Source organism: Equus przewalskii, chromosome 24 (assembly GCF_037783145.1).
Source record: "Equus przewalskii isolate Varuska chromosome 24, EquPr2, whole genome shotgun sequence".
Taxonomy (NCBI): domain Eukaryota; kingdom Metazoa; phylum Chordata; class Mammalia; order Perissodactyla; family Equidae; genus Equus; species Equus przewalskii.
Genome location: NC_091854.1, coordinates 8,164,889 through 8,182,261, shown reverse-complemented (window position 1 = coordinate 8,182,261; position 17,373 = coordinate 8,164,889). Strand labels below are relative to the sequence as shown.

Sequence of the window (17,373 nt, the reverse complement as noted above, 5' to 3'; positions counted from 1 at the left end):
ATATTAACTGCAGCAGAGCATCTTGGCAAAACTCTGAAGATATCATTTCTAAATGTCCATCACTAGTGAATTGGTTGAATTCATTATATGAAATATTATATAGCCATTAAAAAGGATAAATTTGTTCTATATCTACTAACTACAGGGAGGTCCATGTTAAGGGACATAGGTAAGTTTCAGAGTATGCATATAGCAATCCCATTTTTAGTAAACAAACCAAAAATTACTCTATTTGTGAACACATGTCAATACATTTGAATTAGAAAAAAGGCCGTTAACATCAGTTCCTCTAGAGGAAGTGACTGGAGAGAGTAGAAAAGAACTTTGACAAATAACTTTGTTTTACCTCCTACAATGACCATGTTTTACTCTGACAATTTAAGGAAAGTATAGTAAAAAAGAGATGATCAGCACTCATGTTATCAAGCCTGATAGGAAGGTATGCCATGTGAAAACAGCAAGTCGCAAATGTCATAATACAATCTTCTTTAGTATAGTGACATGGACATGTTGATATGAACATAAAGAAATGTCTGAGAACACATCCACTAAGTCAGTATTATCTCTAAGTGGGAGGATTGTGGGGGCCTTTTCACTGCTACATTTATCTGTTTTGTTTGCATTCATTTTATACATATATATCAATTGTGTTTTCAAAAAAATAATCGTTTTAAATTAGAAGAGGTGACTACAAAAATGCTATGGACTGTCTCTCACATACACAAAAAACCTCCAAAACAACAGAAAAAGTCCAGACACTATGCAAAATTTTACATACAATTTCAGGTAGTTAATCCACTCTCTTAAGCCCTTTTTATGGATTGCCTAGGTTTCTGCTCCAGTAGAGCGTTTAATGGCAGAAAAATTAGTTGACTTGCCAATTCCTCGGTCTATCCTCTGAGAAAGGAGCCGGCTCCAGGGCATAGTCTTGGTACTGACAAATGGCTGGACTCTCATCTGTAAGGAGGACTCCACCCTTGATAGTGAGATGCTGCTTTAGCCCCTCACACTGCTCCTGCTGTGTCAGCACCTATGTGTGAGGTGTGAGGGGTGGGCTGCTGGCCTTGACATATTCTTAGGTCTGGTTTCAATCATTAAAATCACTAATTGTCAGAAGTGGAAGAGAAGGTAGGGATATGAGTGTGCAGTTTGTAAAAACATTTAATGTTATAATTTAATCTTTGATAGTAAAAGAAAACTATTGTTTTCATAATATAAATTTGTGTCTGTGTTGGGGGGGCATGCCACATACAGTTTGAGGTCTAGAGAGGAGAGAGAAGTAGCTGGGAAGGTAGGCAGATTATTCTCTTAAAACCATGCTTAGGAGGTTGAACTTTATCGTGAATGCTAATGGGGGAATTACTTAAAGGCTTTAAGTTGGGAAGTCACAGGATTTGAGTCTTTAGGATTCCTTTGGCTGCATGGTGGAGAAAGAATTAGAGAGGAGCAAACTGAGAAGTCAGCATACTACTTAAGACTGTTGTAGTAATTCAGCTCAAGAGATAATGGGCCTTGGATTCTGGGTAACAGCAGTAGGAGTGGAAATATGTCAGTGGTTTGGAGAAATATTCCAAAGATAGCATAAACTTGGATTAACTAATTTGGGGGTGTGGGAGCCAAAGAGGAGTCAAGTTGATTCGCAGGTTTCTGGCTTGGGCAACTGGAAGATGGCGGTGCCATACTGATAGAGAAAGCTGGAAGCAGCACTGGGCTATTTGGAGGGGATGAAAATAGTAGAGCCAAAATACATATTATTTCTCTTTCCTTGCCTCTAGGAGATTGAGAGAGAGCCTAGAAATGGATTCCAGGGCTGCCACCCACTTCCAGGTCTCCTACCACCCACTTCCGGGTCTCCTGCCACATTTTTCTGAGAAGAGTGACAGCTCTGCTGTGCTCTCCTCTGGTCTGTCCACCCCATCCCGCTGGTCTAGTGAACCTGGAGCATTCTCTTGGCCTTCCTCCACCCTCCTCCTCCTCCACACAGTTGTAGCAGATGATACATTTAGGAGAAAGTCACAATGAAAAAGGGTTATATCACTTAAGGGTAGAATTTAATGATGACCAAACAAGATATATATTAATAATTGATATATATCTTTTTATTATGCACAGATAAAGGACTTAAAACTGTGGATATCAAAACCATACATCTAAGCATGTTCACAAAATTGCCGACACATTGAACAGAGAAAAGAATCCAACAAGGGTGTTCAAACTGGCCACAGGGATTTTAAGGGTACTCTTTTTACCCTCGTAGATGATGAAAAACAGCAACAAAATCAGGCTCATTCAGGAAAAACCAGAAGAGAGAAGTACTGTATTTGGAAACTGATAATAGTCCTTTTCAGAAAAACATCTGTCAGTTTCATGAACAACCCCCAGCTAAAACAAACAGAAAAAAAATCACACACACAATTCACCCAACAAAATGTGCTCTGTTAACACAACCAGCAGTACAACCAGCACGCAAACCATGAGGTAGTTATAGTACAAAAACGCTGGCACGCATGTGCGCGCCACCACACACGCTCACACTCATGCCCACAACAGAGCACACGAAGGAAATGGGTTTACAATCTCATTACAGACAAGGAAAAGACCATTTTTTTTTGTTTGTTTAGAAAATGCTATAGAAACAGCTTAGACAGGAGGAATCTCTGACTTTCAAAATAGAGTAACAGCTGGTAAACAGCACACAGAGCGAAAAAGCTATAGGATCTTCCACAATCGGCCTTGGAGTTCAGAGCATTTCAACAACGGCTTTAGCATCAAACAACAAAATAAAACGGCCTCTGCAAATTAAGGGTGTAGCCTGCAGAAGTAACAAAAGACTCTGCGGATAGAAGAGTTTATCTGGAATATAATAGTAGTTTTAAAAACTTGGAGAACGTGTTATAAAGTAGAGCTTGTACTTTGTATTAAAACTGTGAAGTATGAAGCAACTGGAAATGCTGTAAGAAGACGCTAAGGAGACTTTTTTCTTTAAATGTTCATTTTTCAGAAACATTTCAGAAATACTTAATGACATTCACTCTCCAATTAACATGGGATCAGGTTACGTCAACATGGATTTCTTGACTCGAATAATACTTCTGACAATAAGACCCAAACAAATAAAGGTTGACTTTTTTCTTCTCTTTTAAAATCTTTTGGTTTGCATCTATAAATTTGTAAATTAACTTTAAATTATTTATAAAATCATTGGTAATGTAGCATCTCTCTCAAAAATATACATTTAAATATATTACAAAAGGTTGTAACCCTGTCCATCTATGAATTCGATCTTTTAATATCTCTTAATAGCTAATTTTCTTTTTAGCAGGATGTAAAGGGTTTTTTTTTTAAAGCAAAGAACTGATCAAAAGAATTCACAGTAACTGAAATTAAACATTTCATATGGAGTAACTTAAATTTATCTAAAACACTTAAATATATCTTATACACAAATTTTTGTAGTAAAATATAGCTATAAGTGACTTAAAGACTCTAGTCTTCTTTGAAGACATCTTTAAACATTTTTATACATAGAATATGCTAATACAATACATTCTGCTGAAGGTTAGGCAAAGCGCATTATTTTCAAACACAGGTAGCGTAATCTAGGTCCTCCACTCTGATACCTTTATGTTAAAAAAAGTTAACTGAAGGAAAAAAATTCTGTAATCTCCTATCTTCATTTGTATGTGGAAAATTATCAATGTAGATAGCCTGGAGATCTTAGCTCTCAAGCAATCTGTTTTGGTTAAAATTTATCCTGATTGAATGTCTATACCTATATAATCAATCAGAGTATTATTACTCTATGATTAGATAACAATGATCATCAGTTGCCCCCTATTTGTGTCCCTGGTTGACACGGCCCTCAGATCTTGGGTGTCATCACCATTTCCTACTTGAGGTTCTATTCACAGAGAACCAGGCATGACTTCCTTATGTTAAGGGCAGTAAGATTTGCTTATGAATATTTTGGGGTAGAATCTAGCCTATGCTATCCGTAGAATTCTAAGTCGTTTGGGGGGAATTCTGGAAAACGAGTAATTATTTATTTGCAATGAAGCTGTCCTCAGTAGTGAATGATTTGGCACACAGATTTCCCTCTGGCATTCTTCTTTAACATAGAGGTATCAGTTGAGCTTATTTTAGCTGCAGAGTGGCATCATATTATTCCATTTTAATGAAATTCACCTCAAATCCTTTTTGAGTTGGGATATATTTAAGGCAAGAGAACTAAAGCAATCATGAGTGCCCTTTTCCCTATCTCAGCACTTTCTTGGCAGAATTGGTGATACTGTTAAGATAACCAATAAATCCAACAGGATCTGCCATGCATTTGCATCTTATAAGAGCTTGGTTTTTACAAAAGGAACTATTAAAAAGGCTGATATGTTTTCAGTGGAAACACTAATTCTCCCAAATATATTTAAGAATAAGTTCCAACTCTGAAGGCACAGGACATTATTAAAAGGGGAATGAATTTTCTCTTGTTCAACAGAGAAAATGAATGTGCCAGATGACATATTATATACTTGTACTGGTAATCACCGTTCAAATTCCTCCTCAACTTTACAACTCAATTTTGCCCCAGTTTAATATTAATTTATCAGAATATGATGTCATAAATGGGCACAAATCTGCAGTCCCAGATTTTGACCATTTTCAATTTCTATACGCCTACAAAGAAATACAAAATTTGCATTAAGACATTTTTGCAGTCAGTGTGCAAGTGTGGGGAGAAGGAAGAAGCTGATAAGGTAATCAGCATTGGTTTTGGCCCAGGGCACGAGAAAGGAATGTTGCCTTGATGTGTGTCAGGATGCAGTCCCTGAGGCCAGCACCCATCAAGCTGACACATCGGCCCCCACAGGCTGTGGCAGCAAGGTGAGAAGTGTGCATCCAGAAGGTGCAAATCAGACATGGAGGAACCCACTTAGAAAGTCTTGAAGCGTTTCTTTTGTTTCACTTCTTGGTTCAGTTATGAAAGAATCTTTGGCCACATTTCCTTACTGGTTCTACTATCTGGCTGTTCTCCGTTACTAACTCCTTGAGTCTGGGTAAAACTGAGGGCCCCAAATTATGAATGTTCTTACCTGGACAAAGCAGCATTTTAAAAACTGGCATGTGTTTCACATTGAAAACCCCCAAGCCTGGGAGGGGCTGGTGGAGAAGGCCACCATCTTAGCTTTCTCACATGAATCCTAGTGTGTTACAGAAGTCCAGGGGTCACATTTATATTAACCCTGGGTGTGGGGGTGAATACAATAGGTGATCTTTACATTGAAATTCACTCTCTCTTTACAAAGGAACCACAATCAAGCCTTCCGAGTCTGGAGTCTGGACACGTGGTGTCAGCCTGGTGTCAGCCGCGAGCCGTCAGGCCCTGCCCTTGGCAGTGGCTGGGCCGGGCTAGGCTGTGCTGCTGCTGGAGCAGGGCGTGCTCTGTGTGCTGCCAATGCTGTGGGCTGCACTGCTGTTTTCCGAGGCTGGCGGGGAGGTGGGGACTTGCTGCCTTCCTGCAGTCTCCCCTGTGGGTAATAAAGAAAAAGCGCAAAGAAAGATGCATGTTAGTGTGTGCATTCTTGAAAAGACCATTTCCTCCTCTGCCATCTTATCTGATTGATGTTCTTCTCAACGATGGGCAGAAGCAACTAGACCAGAAGGCCTCATGCCATAAGGTTGTTTTATTTGCTGGTGTTTTTTGTTTTTAAAGCCTCTTGCATGGGGAAAAAAAGAACTGCTTTCAAGCTGACCGACAGGCAGTTGTAGTGGCTAAGATTCCTGACAGTTGACAAGTATCCCCAGGGCTTCAGTGTCTACAACCTTTGAAGAAACCACCAGCATCTGTACTGTGTGATGCAGCTGACCAGCACCTGTATTCAGGAAACACTGTCCAGCTCCTCTCATAAAGATGTTGTTTGGAAGGTGAGACCTTTAAACCGTAATATAAGAGAACCTAGGCAGTATGGGGGCCTTTTTATGAAGGCACTTGTTCAAAATGGGGGTGGTGAAGCCTATATTTCACCGTAGCTACAACAGAGAGAACCACGTGCCCCAAGCACACAACTTACCTGAGAAATGGAGGTGGGAGGAGCCTGCTCTCAGAAAAACCTTTTGGGGAAGGGGTTTAGCTGTTTGCACAGGGGGACTGTGGTTGCCAGGGAACACCCCCTCCACCCTGAGGTTCACTGTGGGGTGCAGCACATCTCCTAACGCACTAAGCCTCCCGCTTTTCATTACACACCCCACTACATTTTAGCTAAACTCACTCCTCGTGCCAAATGTGCAGTGCTCTGGCGAGCGAGGAAAGCTTGGGTCACACACATGGTTTGCATTTAGCACTGCGAAAGGCTCTGGAGCTGTCTTTTCTTCAGCGAAACTGGCCTCAGGGCGGCCCTCAAAAAATGGCTCTAGGTAGGGAAAAGTGATCAAGGCTCTCAATGACAACACTGCATTTTCTTTGAAAAGTCAGAGCATAAACTTCATAAAGGTCTGGTCAGCGGTGCCCCCCTCCAATGTGGGAGGCCCTAGAGGGCCAGGTCTGTTTATGAACGAGCCTCCTCTTTCCTGTCATGCTGAAATACACAGCTATCAGCCCAAGATAAGCAACCCTCCAGCAGCTTCATTAAAACAAAACACCCGAGCAAGCGAGCTCTGCCCTCCAAGAACAGGAACTTAGCCCGTTACTTCCATTCCCTTTCTGGGGCCCCTCAAAAGCCTCTGCCAAAAAAGCAGTTCTGCAAAACGTAGCCCCGGCCCCTGCCCCTGGGTCTGGTTACAGTGTTCTCAGTCACCCATTTTGCAAGCCATGCAGCTACAACACACATTTTTGCGTCAACCTCAGGGCGTTTATATTATGCTTGTTGCATATTTGGCCCTTGCTGTATTTCCTCTGATTATCTTTTTTCTGGGATTGGTGGCATAAAGAGGGGACGGGGGTCAATATTCCTCAGAGGCACAGACACACTGTATTTTCACTCTTCTTTTTTTGGCAATCTATTTTGGACCCTTCCCAACATTGCCCTCTACCCTTCATGTGTGTATGTAATTAAAGGTGGGGAAGTTTGCCTCAATGACAATGACTTTCCGCCAGAAATTCACTTTCCCCAGAGCGGGAGCTTCATTTCTAGAAGGAAATCAAATCTCTTAGCTATTCTGATGGCCACAAAAAAAGCCTCCAAAAACCAAAAACCTCAAGAGACCTGAATAAAAATTCAGCCCCCTTACAACCCACATGTTGGTCCACACCCAGCTGGATCCTCATGTTATCAATCAGAAGGACTAACGTGGCTGTACGTGAAGCATATTTTAAAAATGCCTTTTCCCTACTTAAATAAAGGATACATCAGAAAAGCAGGAGCTAAGTCAACACTCCATCTCCCCTTTTTGGCTCACCTGGGCTTCATTTGTTCAGCGTAACGGCAGCTCACGCAAGATGGCCGTGCCTCATCTACTGACAGTGGACAAGTCTGTCTCACCCAGAATTTGACATGCACTCGGTTATTCACGTTCAAGAAAAGTGCCAGTACCACTCCCTGCCCAGGAAGTCGGAGTATTTGCTTTCCGATGTCTATTTGCCAAATATTATCTGCTGCCATGTCAGTTTATTTTAATCAGTGCTTATTAGAAATGTCTTTCAACTTCCAGAGTTTTGGAAACTCTTGTGCTGCTAATGGAAAACACTGTCCAAAATGAAACCCCGAGCAAAACAAAACAAAGAAGCCCCCTGTACTCGAGACTGCAGGAGTCATTTCACCAAGGTGGACAAGTCCACTTAACCCAATCATCTATTGACTTTAAGCCAATAACGTGCCAAGGAGAATATTTGTTTGAGAATCTGCTCAGAAATGTTGAAAGTATCTTCTTTAGACTATCCCTTCTACCTCTGTGGCTATTTTCAAGTAAATATGAGATTTCTCAATATAACCAGGTGGTTAAAAACTTTTCTCTTTTGAGAAATTAAGAGAAAGTTTTCCTTTGTCAGATGGAAGTGGCACTGCAGAAAAATTCACCATGACAAAGAAAGTTTAATGTGCAGATGTGTCTGCTTAAAAAGCCAACAGAGTCCCCTGGGTCTTCCAAGATGGCCCCCTTGGTTTTCTGCTCTCTATCACAGTGACCTCTGATGTCTTGGAGCACTGACTTTCTCTAAAATGTCTCTTGAGTGATGAGTACAATCAGCCTACTTCTGGAGAAGATGGACAGGGAAGACCTCAGGGCTAAGCAGAGCAGGCCCCTTAGCGAATGTACGGAGCTCCAGGAAGGTTCCCTGCTTAGAAACATCACATTGGGCCATCAGAAGAAATATGTTCAGTCTTCATGCTTTGCTCCTAAAATCTCAAAACTACATCAGGGAAGAGAGATTTGGGGAGGAGAGAGAGTGAGCAGGAGAAAGAGGCATTTGGAACATGAGATACTCATGAGACGGTTTTAGAAAACAGAAAAATATATTTTTTAAGGGATAATCTCTTTTATTACTTTAGCTGGGCATGGAGTTGTCCAGATCTGATTCCCTGCCACCTCTCTGGCGGTCTGCTTTACAACTGTATTCTTATCTGTAAGTCTCTCAGAATGGCATGTCCTGGGGAAGAAATTTTATCAAAGAAAGGAGTGACATGGAGAGGCTCTATGGAGAAACAGCAACAGAAAAATGCTAAAGAAAGGTGAGAGGAATCTTGAATATTTAGCAAAAAGAAGACTGTTTGCAAATATTGCCAATAGGGGATTATTGCAAAGTCGAGCAAACAGCTGTCCTTTATTTCCCTTGAGGGCAGAACATGAGGAAATGAGTTTAAATGGCAGCAACAGGGATTTAGGTCACACAGAAAAGAACTTGCTGATTATGAAGATTGGTTAGTTATAGGGGGAATTTACAGAATCTCTTTGGCGGGAGATATTTAAGCATTGGATTGAAAACCATATGCCTGGGGGTGATTTAGATTTAATATTACTTAAGGCTGGAAAAAAACAAGGATATTTTCGTTAGGCATTGGTTGCAATTTTGTACCAATTAATGTCTCATTCTCTTGATATCCTAATTGTAATTATTTCACAAGCTCACTCCTGTTAGCAAAGTGAACTATCATTAGTTTAGGGAAGTTTTCAATCACTATTTGTCATTTTCAAAAATTGTCCCTCCCCACTCTGTGAGCTAAGACTTCCCTTTTGCGGTCAAAACTTTGCAAGAGAGTTGGCTTAGATGTTGTTATAAGTTACGGGGAAAGGGAGAAATGTTCCAAGGCAGGAATTAAAATCCCTCAAAATGTCCTGCCTACCACTTTCTTCCCACCTTCCTGAAGGGGGTCTAACCTGCTTGTACCTGCACTTTGGTTTTCCGTGGGCATCTGACTCTCACTTAACCCGAGCACTTGGCTGAATGAGTGGATCCTGCCTTCTTTACAGTCACACCAAGTTCCCCATCTGCTCTAGCTGCGTTTTTCTGATCCATGGGACTCTTGTCACACCTTAGCCCATCTTCTTGCTATTTTTCTCTTCACCTGGACTATACTTGGGACTTGAAGAAACTTCAGACCTCTAACAACACATGAAGCCTCCAGAGATGCTCCTAATCAAAAGCTCTTACCTGACTCAGGTGGACCTGGGTATGTGCTTGACTTCTGCTTTAAGAACACACGGTGTGTTCAACTGAGAATTGTCGCACAGAAGCCCGAGGGATGGGGACAGGCACAGCTCATTCAAGACTTCAGCATTTTATTTTGCTCTGTGAAACACAATGTTCCTTCCACTCTTTGATATTTTTCTGCCTACACATCTGAGCACCCTTAAATATCTTACATTTTTGTAGGACTCTGGAGTTTAGAAAGCTTTTCACATGCATTTCTTGTTTAAGAACTCTTGCCTCCAATAACCCTGTGACGTAGAGATCATTTCTGTGTTCCCTAAAGGGAAACACGGTTAATATATCTATCTCGGGTAACAAGACTAGTACTTGAACAAACTAGAGCTTCAAGTCCAATTTCTGATGATAGCCCACACCTAAGCATTGTAGAGATACACAGGGAGGGTGGCCTCCCTCTGCCTTCTCTTACTATCATCAGACTTTGAGTGCATCCTGTTCATGGGCCACAGAGTAAAATATAGCATCTAACCCTCCCCTCCTGCACAGTTTTCCCTGTAATAAGAAGGTCTTTTCGCTTGGAAATGGGGAGGGATAACTCTTGAAATTGATAAAAAGTGATTGAAAACTTCTCTAAAGATATTCTAGTTCACTCACTACAGGAGTGAGCTTGCAAAATCATTAGTTAGGATATCAAGAAATCGAGACATGCATTGATGCAATCAACTCACAGGCCAAGGGGAAAAATCTTACCAAAATGACAATTTACAGATTTTTACAAGGCATAAACCTACAAGAGGAAAGCAAGCCAGAGTGGAGACAATAGTAATAAAATATTGGAAGCTGGAGAGGAATGGGTGAGTAGTAACTGACTTAGCAGATTTAAGAGAGCCAGAACCTAAGCCAACAGTAGGAAACGCTGACAAACAACCAAGTTATAACACAGAACCAACCCAGGAAAATGGTGGCATCGGGTACCCCTAGAAGAGAGGATGAACATGGGGCAATAAGCAGTTGGCTGCACTGCTGTATAAGAAGCAATAAGATTTCTCTAAATCCCCTTCTTTACTCCACAGGGCTGGGACCCTGCCCTTCCTCATCCGGGAGGAAGACAGGAAGTTTACTCTCTAAAGAGGATGAAACTGAGGGTTCTGGGAATGACCAACACCAGGCACAGCTGAGAGTAGAGAACCACTGAAAGAGGAGGATTAAGTGAGTGTCTACATGTTGAATGTTGGGACCCCCAGAAGGTTGGCAGCGAGACCTACACCCTCCAGGAAGGAAACAGGAAAGTCTGTTTAATTGCAAAAAAACTCAATGTTGAAGGACATGAGTCTCTAGACTGAAAGGGCTTGATTAACGGCCAGCATAATGTGTGAAAATACACTTAGATCAAGGAGAATCACCATAAAATTTCTTCCAGAAAGAAAAAAAACAGGTGAGGAATCTGACTGGCTTTGAATTTCCCAAAAGCAACCTTCAGAACTAAAAGTCAATGAGGAGTGCTTTCAAAATTCTGGAGGAAAATTATTTATAATCTAAAATTCTATACCTTGCCAAACTATCTACCAAGTGTTTGTATGAAATGACAATGTTTTCAGACATGCAAGGTGTGAAAAACATTTATCTCTTAGGTCCCCTTTAAACCACGAAGGAGGAAGACATGGGATATATGACACAGGACATCCACAACTCAGAAGTGCAGGGAATCCCCAGAACGGTGAGGAAAAACAGTAATATGTGATTAGCATTTAGGTAGTCAGAATAATGTAAACAGTAAATACTGATCTAACCAAAATTTCAGCATAATTCTATTAGGAGGATGGTGGCCACAGGGGGACAAGAAGGGCTTGAACATATAACTGGGGCACAGAGGTGAAAGAGAACTAAATTTTTATTGTCTGTAGTAGGAGGGGGACAGAAAAAGCCTAAAGCTGATAAGTCAAGAATTAGCAATTTACTCACGTTATTTAGAGATATGGATTAATGTCCAAGAGAATCCGCTAAGAGTCAAAAATGGTGCTCAGAGGAGCAAGGAAAGGGAGGTGGGGCAGGAGAGGGCTCATGTTTTTCATATCAAGTCTTGTAGAACTATTTCAGCCTTTAAACTACATGCATGTACTACTGTGATAAAGCTCAAGTTTTACTAAAAAATAAAAATGCTTTTGCCCCTCTCCTCAAAAAATACAACAGATAAAATTTTGCATATGACTTTTGGGACCTTCATAGACTAGAGGTTAAGGACCCCTGAACTAAGCTAGGCTTCCAGGAGAGTGAAGATTCTATAGTTCCATTCCAGCACCATTTCCACCCCGAGTGGCCCTCTTCTCTGTGCCATCTTAGTGGGGAATGTATGTCTTAGGAATGGAGTTTTCCAAACAGAGTTAATATAGCGCTAAGGAGTCTCTCTTATTGTGTCCAAAGCTGTCATGTGATAAAGTGAGAACGCAGCTTTTTTAGACTAACACACATTCCAGGTATGTAAGTAGATATCCACAATCCAAACATGTGACTTGGTTTTGTGTTCTGTACTGCAGAAGGAATAGAAAGCATTATCAAAGGGAAGTTGTCCAAATTAAGGATTCTTTCTGACATAGAGGCAGATGCCGCCTGAACCCCAAATAGACCATATAAGGTCTGAGTTCCATGGCTTATGGTATTGTGGACACTGAGTGGGCTGAGTCAGTGTTTGTATACACACCTCTCGCCACTGGCCTCTGCATTATTATCCTCTCTTTTTATCTAACCTTGCTGCTAGCTGACCCAGGTACGAAACTGAGGGGGTTCTGGACAGGAAACTCCCACTGGGTCCTGAAGTGAGCCTTTTTCACACTTGTGTGATGCTCATATCCCTTATGAGCAGTCTTTAAAATGAACCAGAGGCTACAGCTTTTAATAAAAAGTCATTCTGAAGCTGTATCACACGCGATACTAGCAGGTTTAGAGCCCAAATGACAGTGTCTATAAACCTTTCAGCTTCCAAGTCAGCATAATTTATTTTGCTGGAAACCATCATAGGAAGAGTTTTTGGTTTTGCTTTTCTTTAATCTACTCACAAACCTATTTCTGTATTAACAAAACTTTAAAACTGCACCTTAAGTCTCCAGTTTGGGGGAAAGGGGAGCAGTAACAACAAACTTCAGAATTTAATGAGCAGTCATATATGCCATAAAACCAGGCTTGACCTTTTATCAGGTTTGTGAGCTTGGCTGGGGAGAGGAGTCTGGGCTCATGGGAGGGAGTCTGGTGGGGTGTGCCAACAGCTAGTGCCATTTGGCTGCCCTATTCTGCCTGGACCTGGCTTCCTGGCCCTACCTGGCCTAAGATTAGCTTTCAGGGTTTGAGGGTGTAGCTCTATGACCAAGGCAAGTCATGGGTCAGCAGGCACACGTTAAGTGTCTGTGGGTGACTAGCCCATAGCAAATCCTCAGGGCCATGGAGTCTTCCTGGAGGACTTTCAAGTTCATTCCCAACGTACAGCATCAGCTGCCAACAGCCCTAGAACCTCACAGCCACGCAGGAGAGGGGAAAAGTTGCAAAGAACAGTAAGTCTGTGATCTGAACACGTCAGTATTCCTGTGACAAAATTATTTACTCTAAGACACTACTCTGCTAAAAGCTGTCCCTTCTGGTACTTGTATAAACCGTTCATGAGGAAGAATGTTCCTAAACTGATTCACAGATGTTTGTATATCCTCAGAATTATTATACTTAAGAGTCTTATTTTCTCTCTCTCACATGAAATATACTTCACTCAAAGGTTAGGACAATACTTTGAGGACTCAAAGCCCCTCTACTAAACTCTCCTAAACTTTTGCTCTGGATCTTGTGACTTTTCTGTGCTGGGCACCAAAGGGTTCACTCCTCTCCTTCTGCCATTGTCTAAAAGAACTCAGGCAGAGGATGCAGTATTTGAAGTGAAGATTCTGATAAGGATTCGCAGCGCCCTTCAGTGCTTCTCTCCCCTTTCAAGCAGTCATCCTCTCAGCTTGGAAGGCCCAGGGTAAGGCCCAAGATCATGGCATTCAGTGATTCAATGGAGAATTAGGAAAATTCTAAACAGAAAGCCTGGGCCTGCCACTGGTCTCTGAAGACCAATCCAACGACAGTTTACCTAGGTTCACAGTGTAAAGAACAAGAATCCAGGAAGAAACAAGAAAGCTAGCTCGCTAGACGTGCCTCAAAATGCACATCTTTCCTTCCCCTATTTGCAAGGAACCTAAGAAAGCAGCAGCAGAAGGGCAGTCCATTTGTTCCTTCCCCTCTGCACTCTAGACGCCCCTTGCCTGGCCTGCAGTCTGTATGGGGCTTAGAAGAGGTTCTCAGTTCAGGCCAGAATGTTTCAGCCTCGGGACTGGAGGAAGGGGCATTCGAGTTCTAGCGGGCGGAGGAGCATACCTCGAAAATAAACTGCTTTGTCTCACCATTTTTGTTTACAATTCATGAAAATATATTTTGAAAATTTAAATAACTTTATAGAAAGACATGAGTTTTATGTTTATCTAAGAGGACATGGAATGGGTTTAAAAAAGGTCAAGAAATTCTGGTTTAAGTCATTGATTAGGGATCTGGCGGACACTGCTCAGCACCCTTGGCAGATGTGGTAACAAAACCTTGGCTTCCTTCTTCTCTCCATGCCCATTTATATGTCTATTCTGAAGTCTTAAGCTTTGGGGGAATAGTTTCTATTTCCAGTTTGTCTATATTAACTTTCTTTAATTAAATCCTAACCACAAAATAGCTTTATTAGGAGCTAAACTTCACCAATATCTCAATTGCGATAACATAAATAGTTTAAACCTTCCTTTTCTAAAGCTGCTTAAAGCAAATTATATGTTTGCATAAAACCCAATTTATGCCAAATATGTAAATGTGGAAATAATGGGAATGAACTTTCTCTCGTTCGTTATTTCATCCATTCATCCTTGCAAGGAAACACTGAGTGTCTATTGTGTGGCAGACACACAGGATGTACAGCAACTAATATTCAAAGTCACACTAACCTGTGTGAGAATAGATGTACCACAAGGCCCCCGTCAGGAGAGCGCCAATCACGAACGCTGCAAACGCAATGCCCATCACAGTGAGGGTGTCCAGACCGTGGAAAATTGCTAAAAGGGAGGGAAGCCAAGACATACTTTAAGTTAGTCTGCATCACATGTTGCAATTTTATCTTTGTTTCACAAGCACTGTCAGAAAGGCTGAGCACTTACTAAGAGAAGTGAGGATGAAATGAGGATTCCAACAAAATACACTGTATTTGTGGCTTGCAAATTCTTTCCCCAAAGAAAAATGAAATTATCAGATTTCTAAGATATCCTCAGTTTGCAATTTATTTTGAGCAACAAACTTACCAAAAAATCAGGTTTGTAAACTTGGTAAAACCTTAAGTCTGTGGTTCATTGTGTCAGTCTGAGGACCTCCTATTTGAATGCTAAAGTGGCTCGAAAATTCAGAGGTTAAGGAAAAGGGGCTGGCCCTATGGCCAAGTGGTTAAGTTCACGTGCTCCACTTCTGCGGCCCAGGGTTTCGCCGGTTCAAATCCTGGGCATGGACATGGCACCGCTCGTCAAACCATGCTGAGGCGGCGTCCCACATGCCACACCTGGAAGGACCCACAACTAAAAATACACAACTGTGTACCAGGGGGTTTGGCAAGAAAAAGGAAAAAATAAAATCTTTAAAAAAAAAAAAAAGATGCTTTAGAAAAAAAGGTGAACTTCCATTATCAAAATCTGACTCGCTTCTTATTCACTGAACACTTCCAACAGTGAGATGCTACACAGAAAACACACTTCAAATACTTTACAAACATATTTTCAGGAACATTTAAAAGTATGAAAGCAAGAAGAAAGGGGGTGAGAAGGAGAAAACACAGAATAAGGATAAACAATTCCTGTGGATTATAACATTTCACTGATCTCCTCATATTGAATCCTCAATCTTAATCATTACATATTGTGTCATTTAAAACAACCTACTTTTTAACACTTTTCCAACCGTGATCTTTCCATGAGGGGAACGGAAATACTTCTCAGTGGGGAGTGATGTCACTTTTCTGGTCAGCAAAACATATAAATAGAACCAATTGTTCCTCCATTTGGCAAAGATTTTTATGTTTGAAATTAATTCCAGGCCACAGAAATAGAACATTTCCTTTCATTTAAGAGAACTACCTTCTTTGAATCACTTACAAAAAGTTAAAATCAGTTTCTAAGGGAGAGGGGTTTTTAGTAGAATAAAACTTCTAAGGTCTCTGGTTTTTTAACATAAATTGAAGGTACAGGATCTCTCCATTATTTCAGTACTGTTTCTATGTTCCTCCCCAGTCAGAAGCGACTCCAGCTGATCTCTATATCAATTAAATTTCTTTGCCTTTCAACTCACTTCAGTGTGAAAGATCCAGTTGGAGGCAGATGTGCCTCTTGAGCAGCCCCAGCACTGGAAATGGCTCAGGAAAAGGATGTTATGGTGGAGAAGATCCTAGAAGGATCCAAATTCCCAAGTTGTGGTCCCTTTGGTGTGTTTAGTTACTCAACTTCTGAAAAATGGGGCTATCACTACCTCACTCGCTAAAGGCAAGGGGTAAACAAAGTTTATAAAACTGCTGGGGATCCCCTAGAAGGAGTAAGAACTCCCTGGAGGTTAAGACAAACCAAGCCATCAACCTAATTTAACTTAATCTAGTCCGTAGGACAGATACTAAAAGATGACTTGCCTTTTAATGCTCACAGATGCAAAAGTGAGGCATGATTAAAAGTTTTTAGTGGGGGCTGGCCCGGTGGCACAGTGGTTAAGTGCATACATTCTGATCTGGTGGCCTGGGGTTTGCAGGTTCAGAACCCGGGTATGGACATGGCACCACTTAACAAGCCATGCTGTGGCAGGTGTCCCACATATAAAGTAGAGGAAGATGGGCCTGGATGTTAGCTCAGGGCCAGTCTTCCTCAGCAAAAAGAGGAAGACTGGCGGCAGATGTTAGCTCAGGGCTAATCTTCCTCAAAAAAAAAAAAAAGTTTTTAGTGAAAAAATTCTAAAGATGGAGATGTCATTTATGAAAATCACACTAGGTAAGTATGAGAGAACGTGTCCAAATGTGTCTTTTTTTGGGTTCGTGATACTGTTTCACAATATTGTTAAAACAATACATTTAACAGAATGGTTTATAAAGGAGAGTCCTTTAGAAAGGAACTCTCCAGTCTGACAGTTATGTGCATGTGATGGGGTCAGCCACAGAGACTAATCCCGAGAGTCTTAGGGAAGAAAAAAGCAGAGCTTCTCCTCACAAGGCAACATCATCTAGAAGAGCTCTGGGTACACAGCCAGAAAGCCCAGGTTCTGCCTCAATGCCAATTATAACCACGCACAAGACACTTAGATATTTCTTGGTCAGAGTTTTCTTCTGGATAACAAAGCGATGAAATTAGCCCAGACAATTTCCAACGCATCATTTTGCATTATTATTATTTTTTTTCTTACAAGGCCCTGCTCCCCCGCTCCTTTGGACTAGAAATTGTCTTGAAGACACAGCAACTAGTTCCCTTAGCACTGCTTCTCTGAGCAGGTAAATACTGTTGATGACCCGGAAAGCAAACCACTGCCATAGCTGTATGTTAACGCTTTCAGACCACAATGATATAAGTATGCAAATAATTAACTTTTCTCTCTTAAATGAAGAAAGTTACTACCTTCCCATTAAGGCCAGACATGTCAATGAGTCAACACATTCATATTTAAAAACGGCAAAGGTAGAGAGAAAAAAAGAAAGAAGAATGAAGGAAGGACAGAGGAAAGGAAAAAGA

The 17,373-nt window shown here is 41.2% G+C and overlaps 1 protein-coding gene across 8 annotated transcripts in view; it reads right to left on the bottom strand.

Moving 5' to 3' along the window:
* Positions 1-2,073: 2,073 nt before the first annotated feature.
* The window catches only part of TGFBR3 (transforming growth factor beta receptor 3), a 187,351-nt gene continuing 172,051 nt past the window's right edge, over positions 2,074-17,373 (bottom strand). For all 8 annotated transcript variants that reach the window (XM_070592193.1, XM_008524419.2, XM_008524420.2 and 5 more), the window contains exons 16-17: positions 14,575-14,682; positions 2,074-5,522 (exon numbers count right to left, since the gene is read on the bottom strand). In XM_070592193.1, coding sequence (XP_070448294.1) covers positions 5,404-5,522; positions 14,575-14,682 — 227 coding nt within the window. In that variant the 3' untranslated portion in view covers positions 2,074-5,403. The remainder of the gene's footprint in view (positions 5,523-14,574; positions 14,683-17,373) is intronic.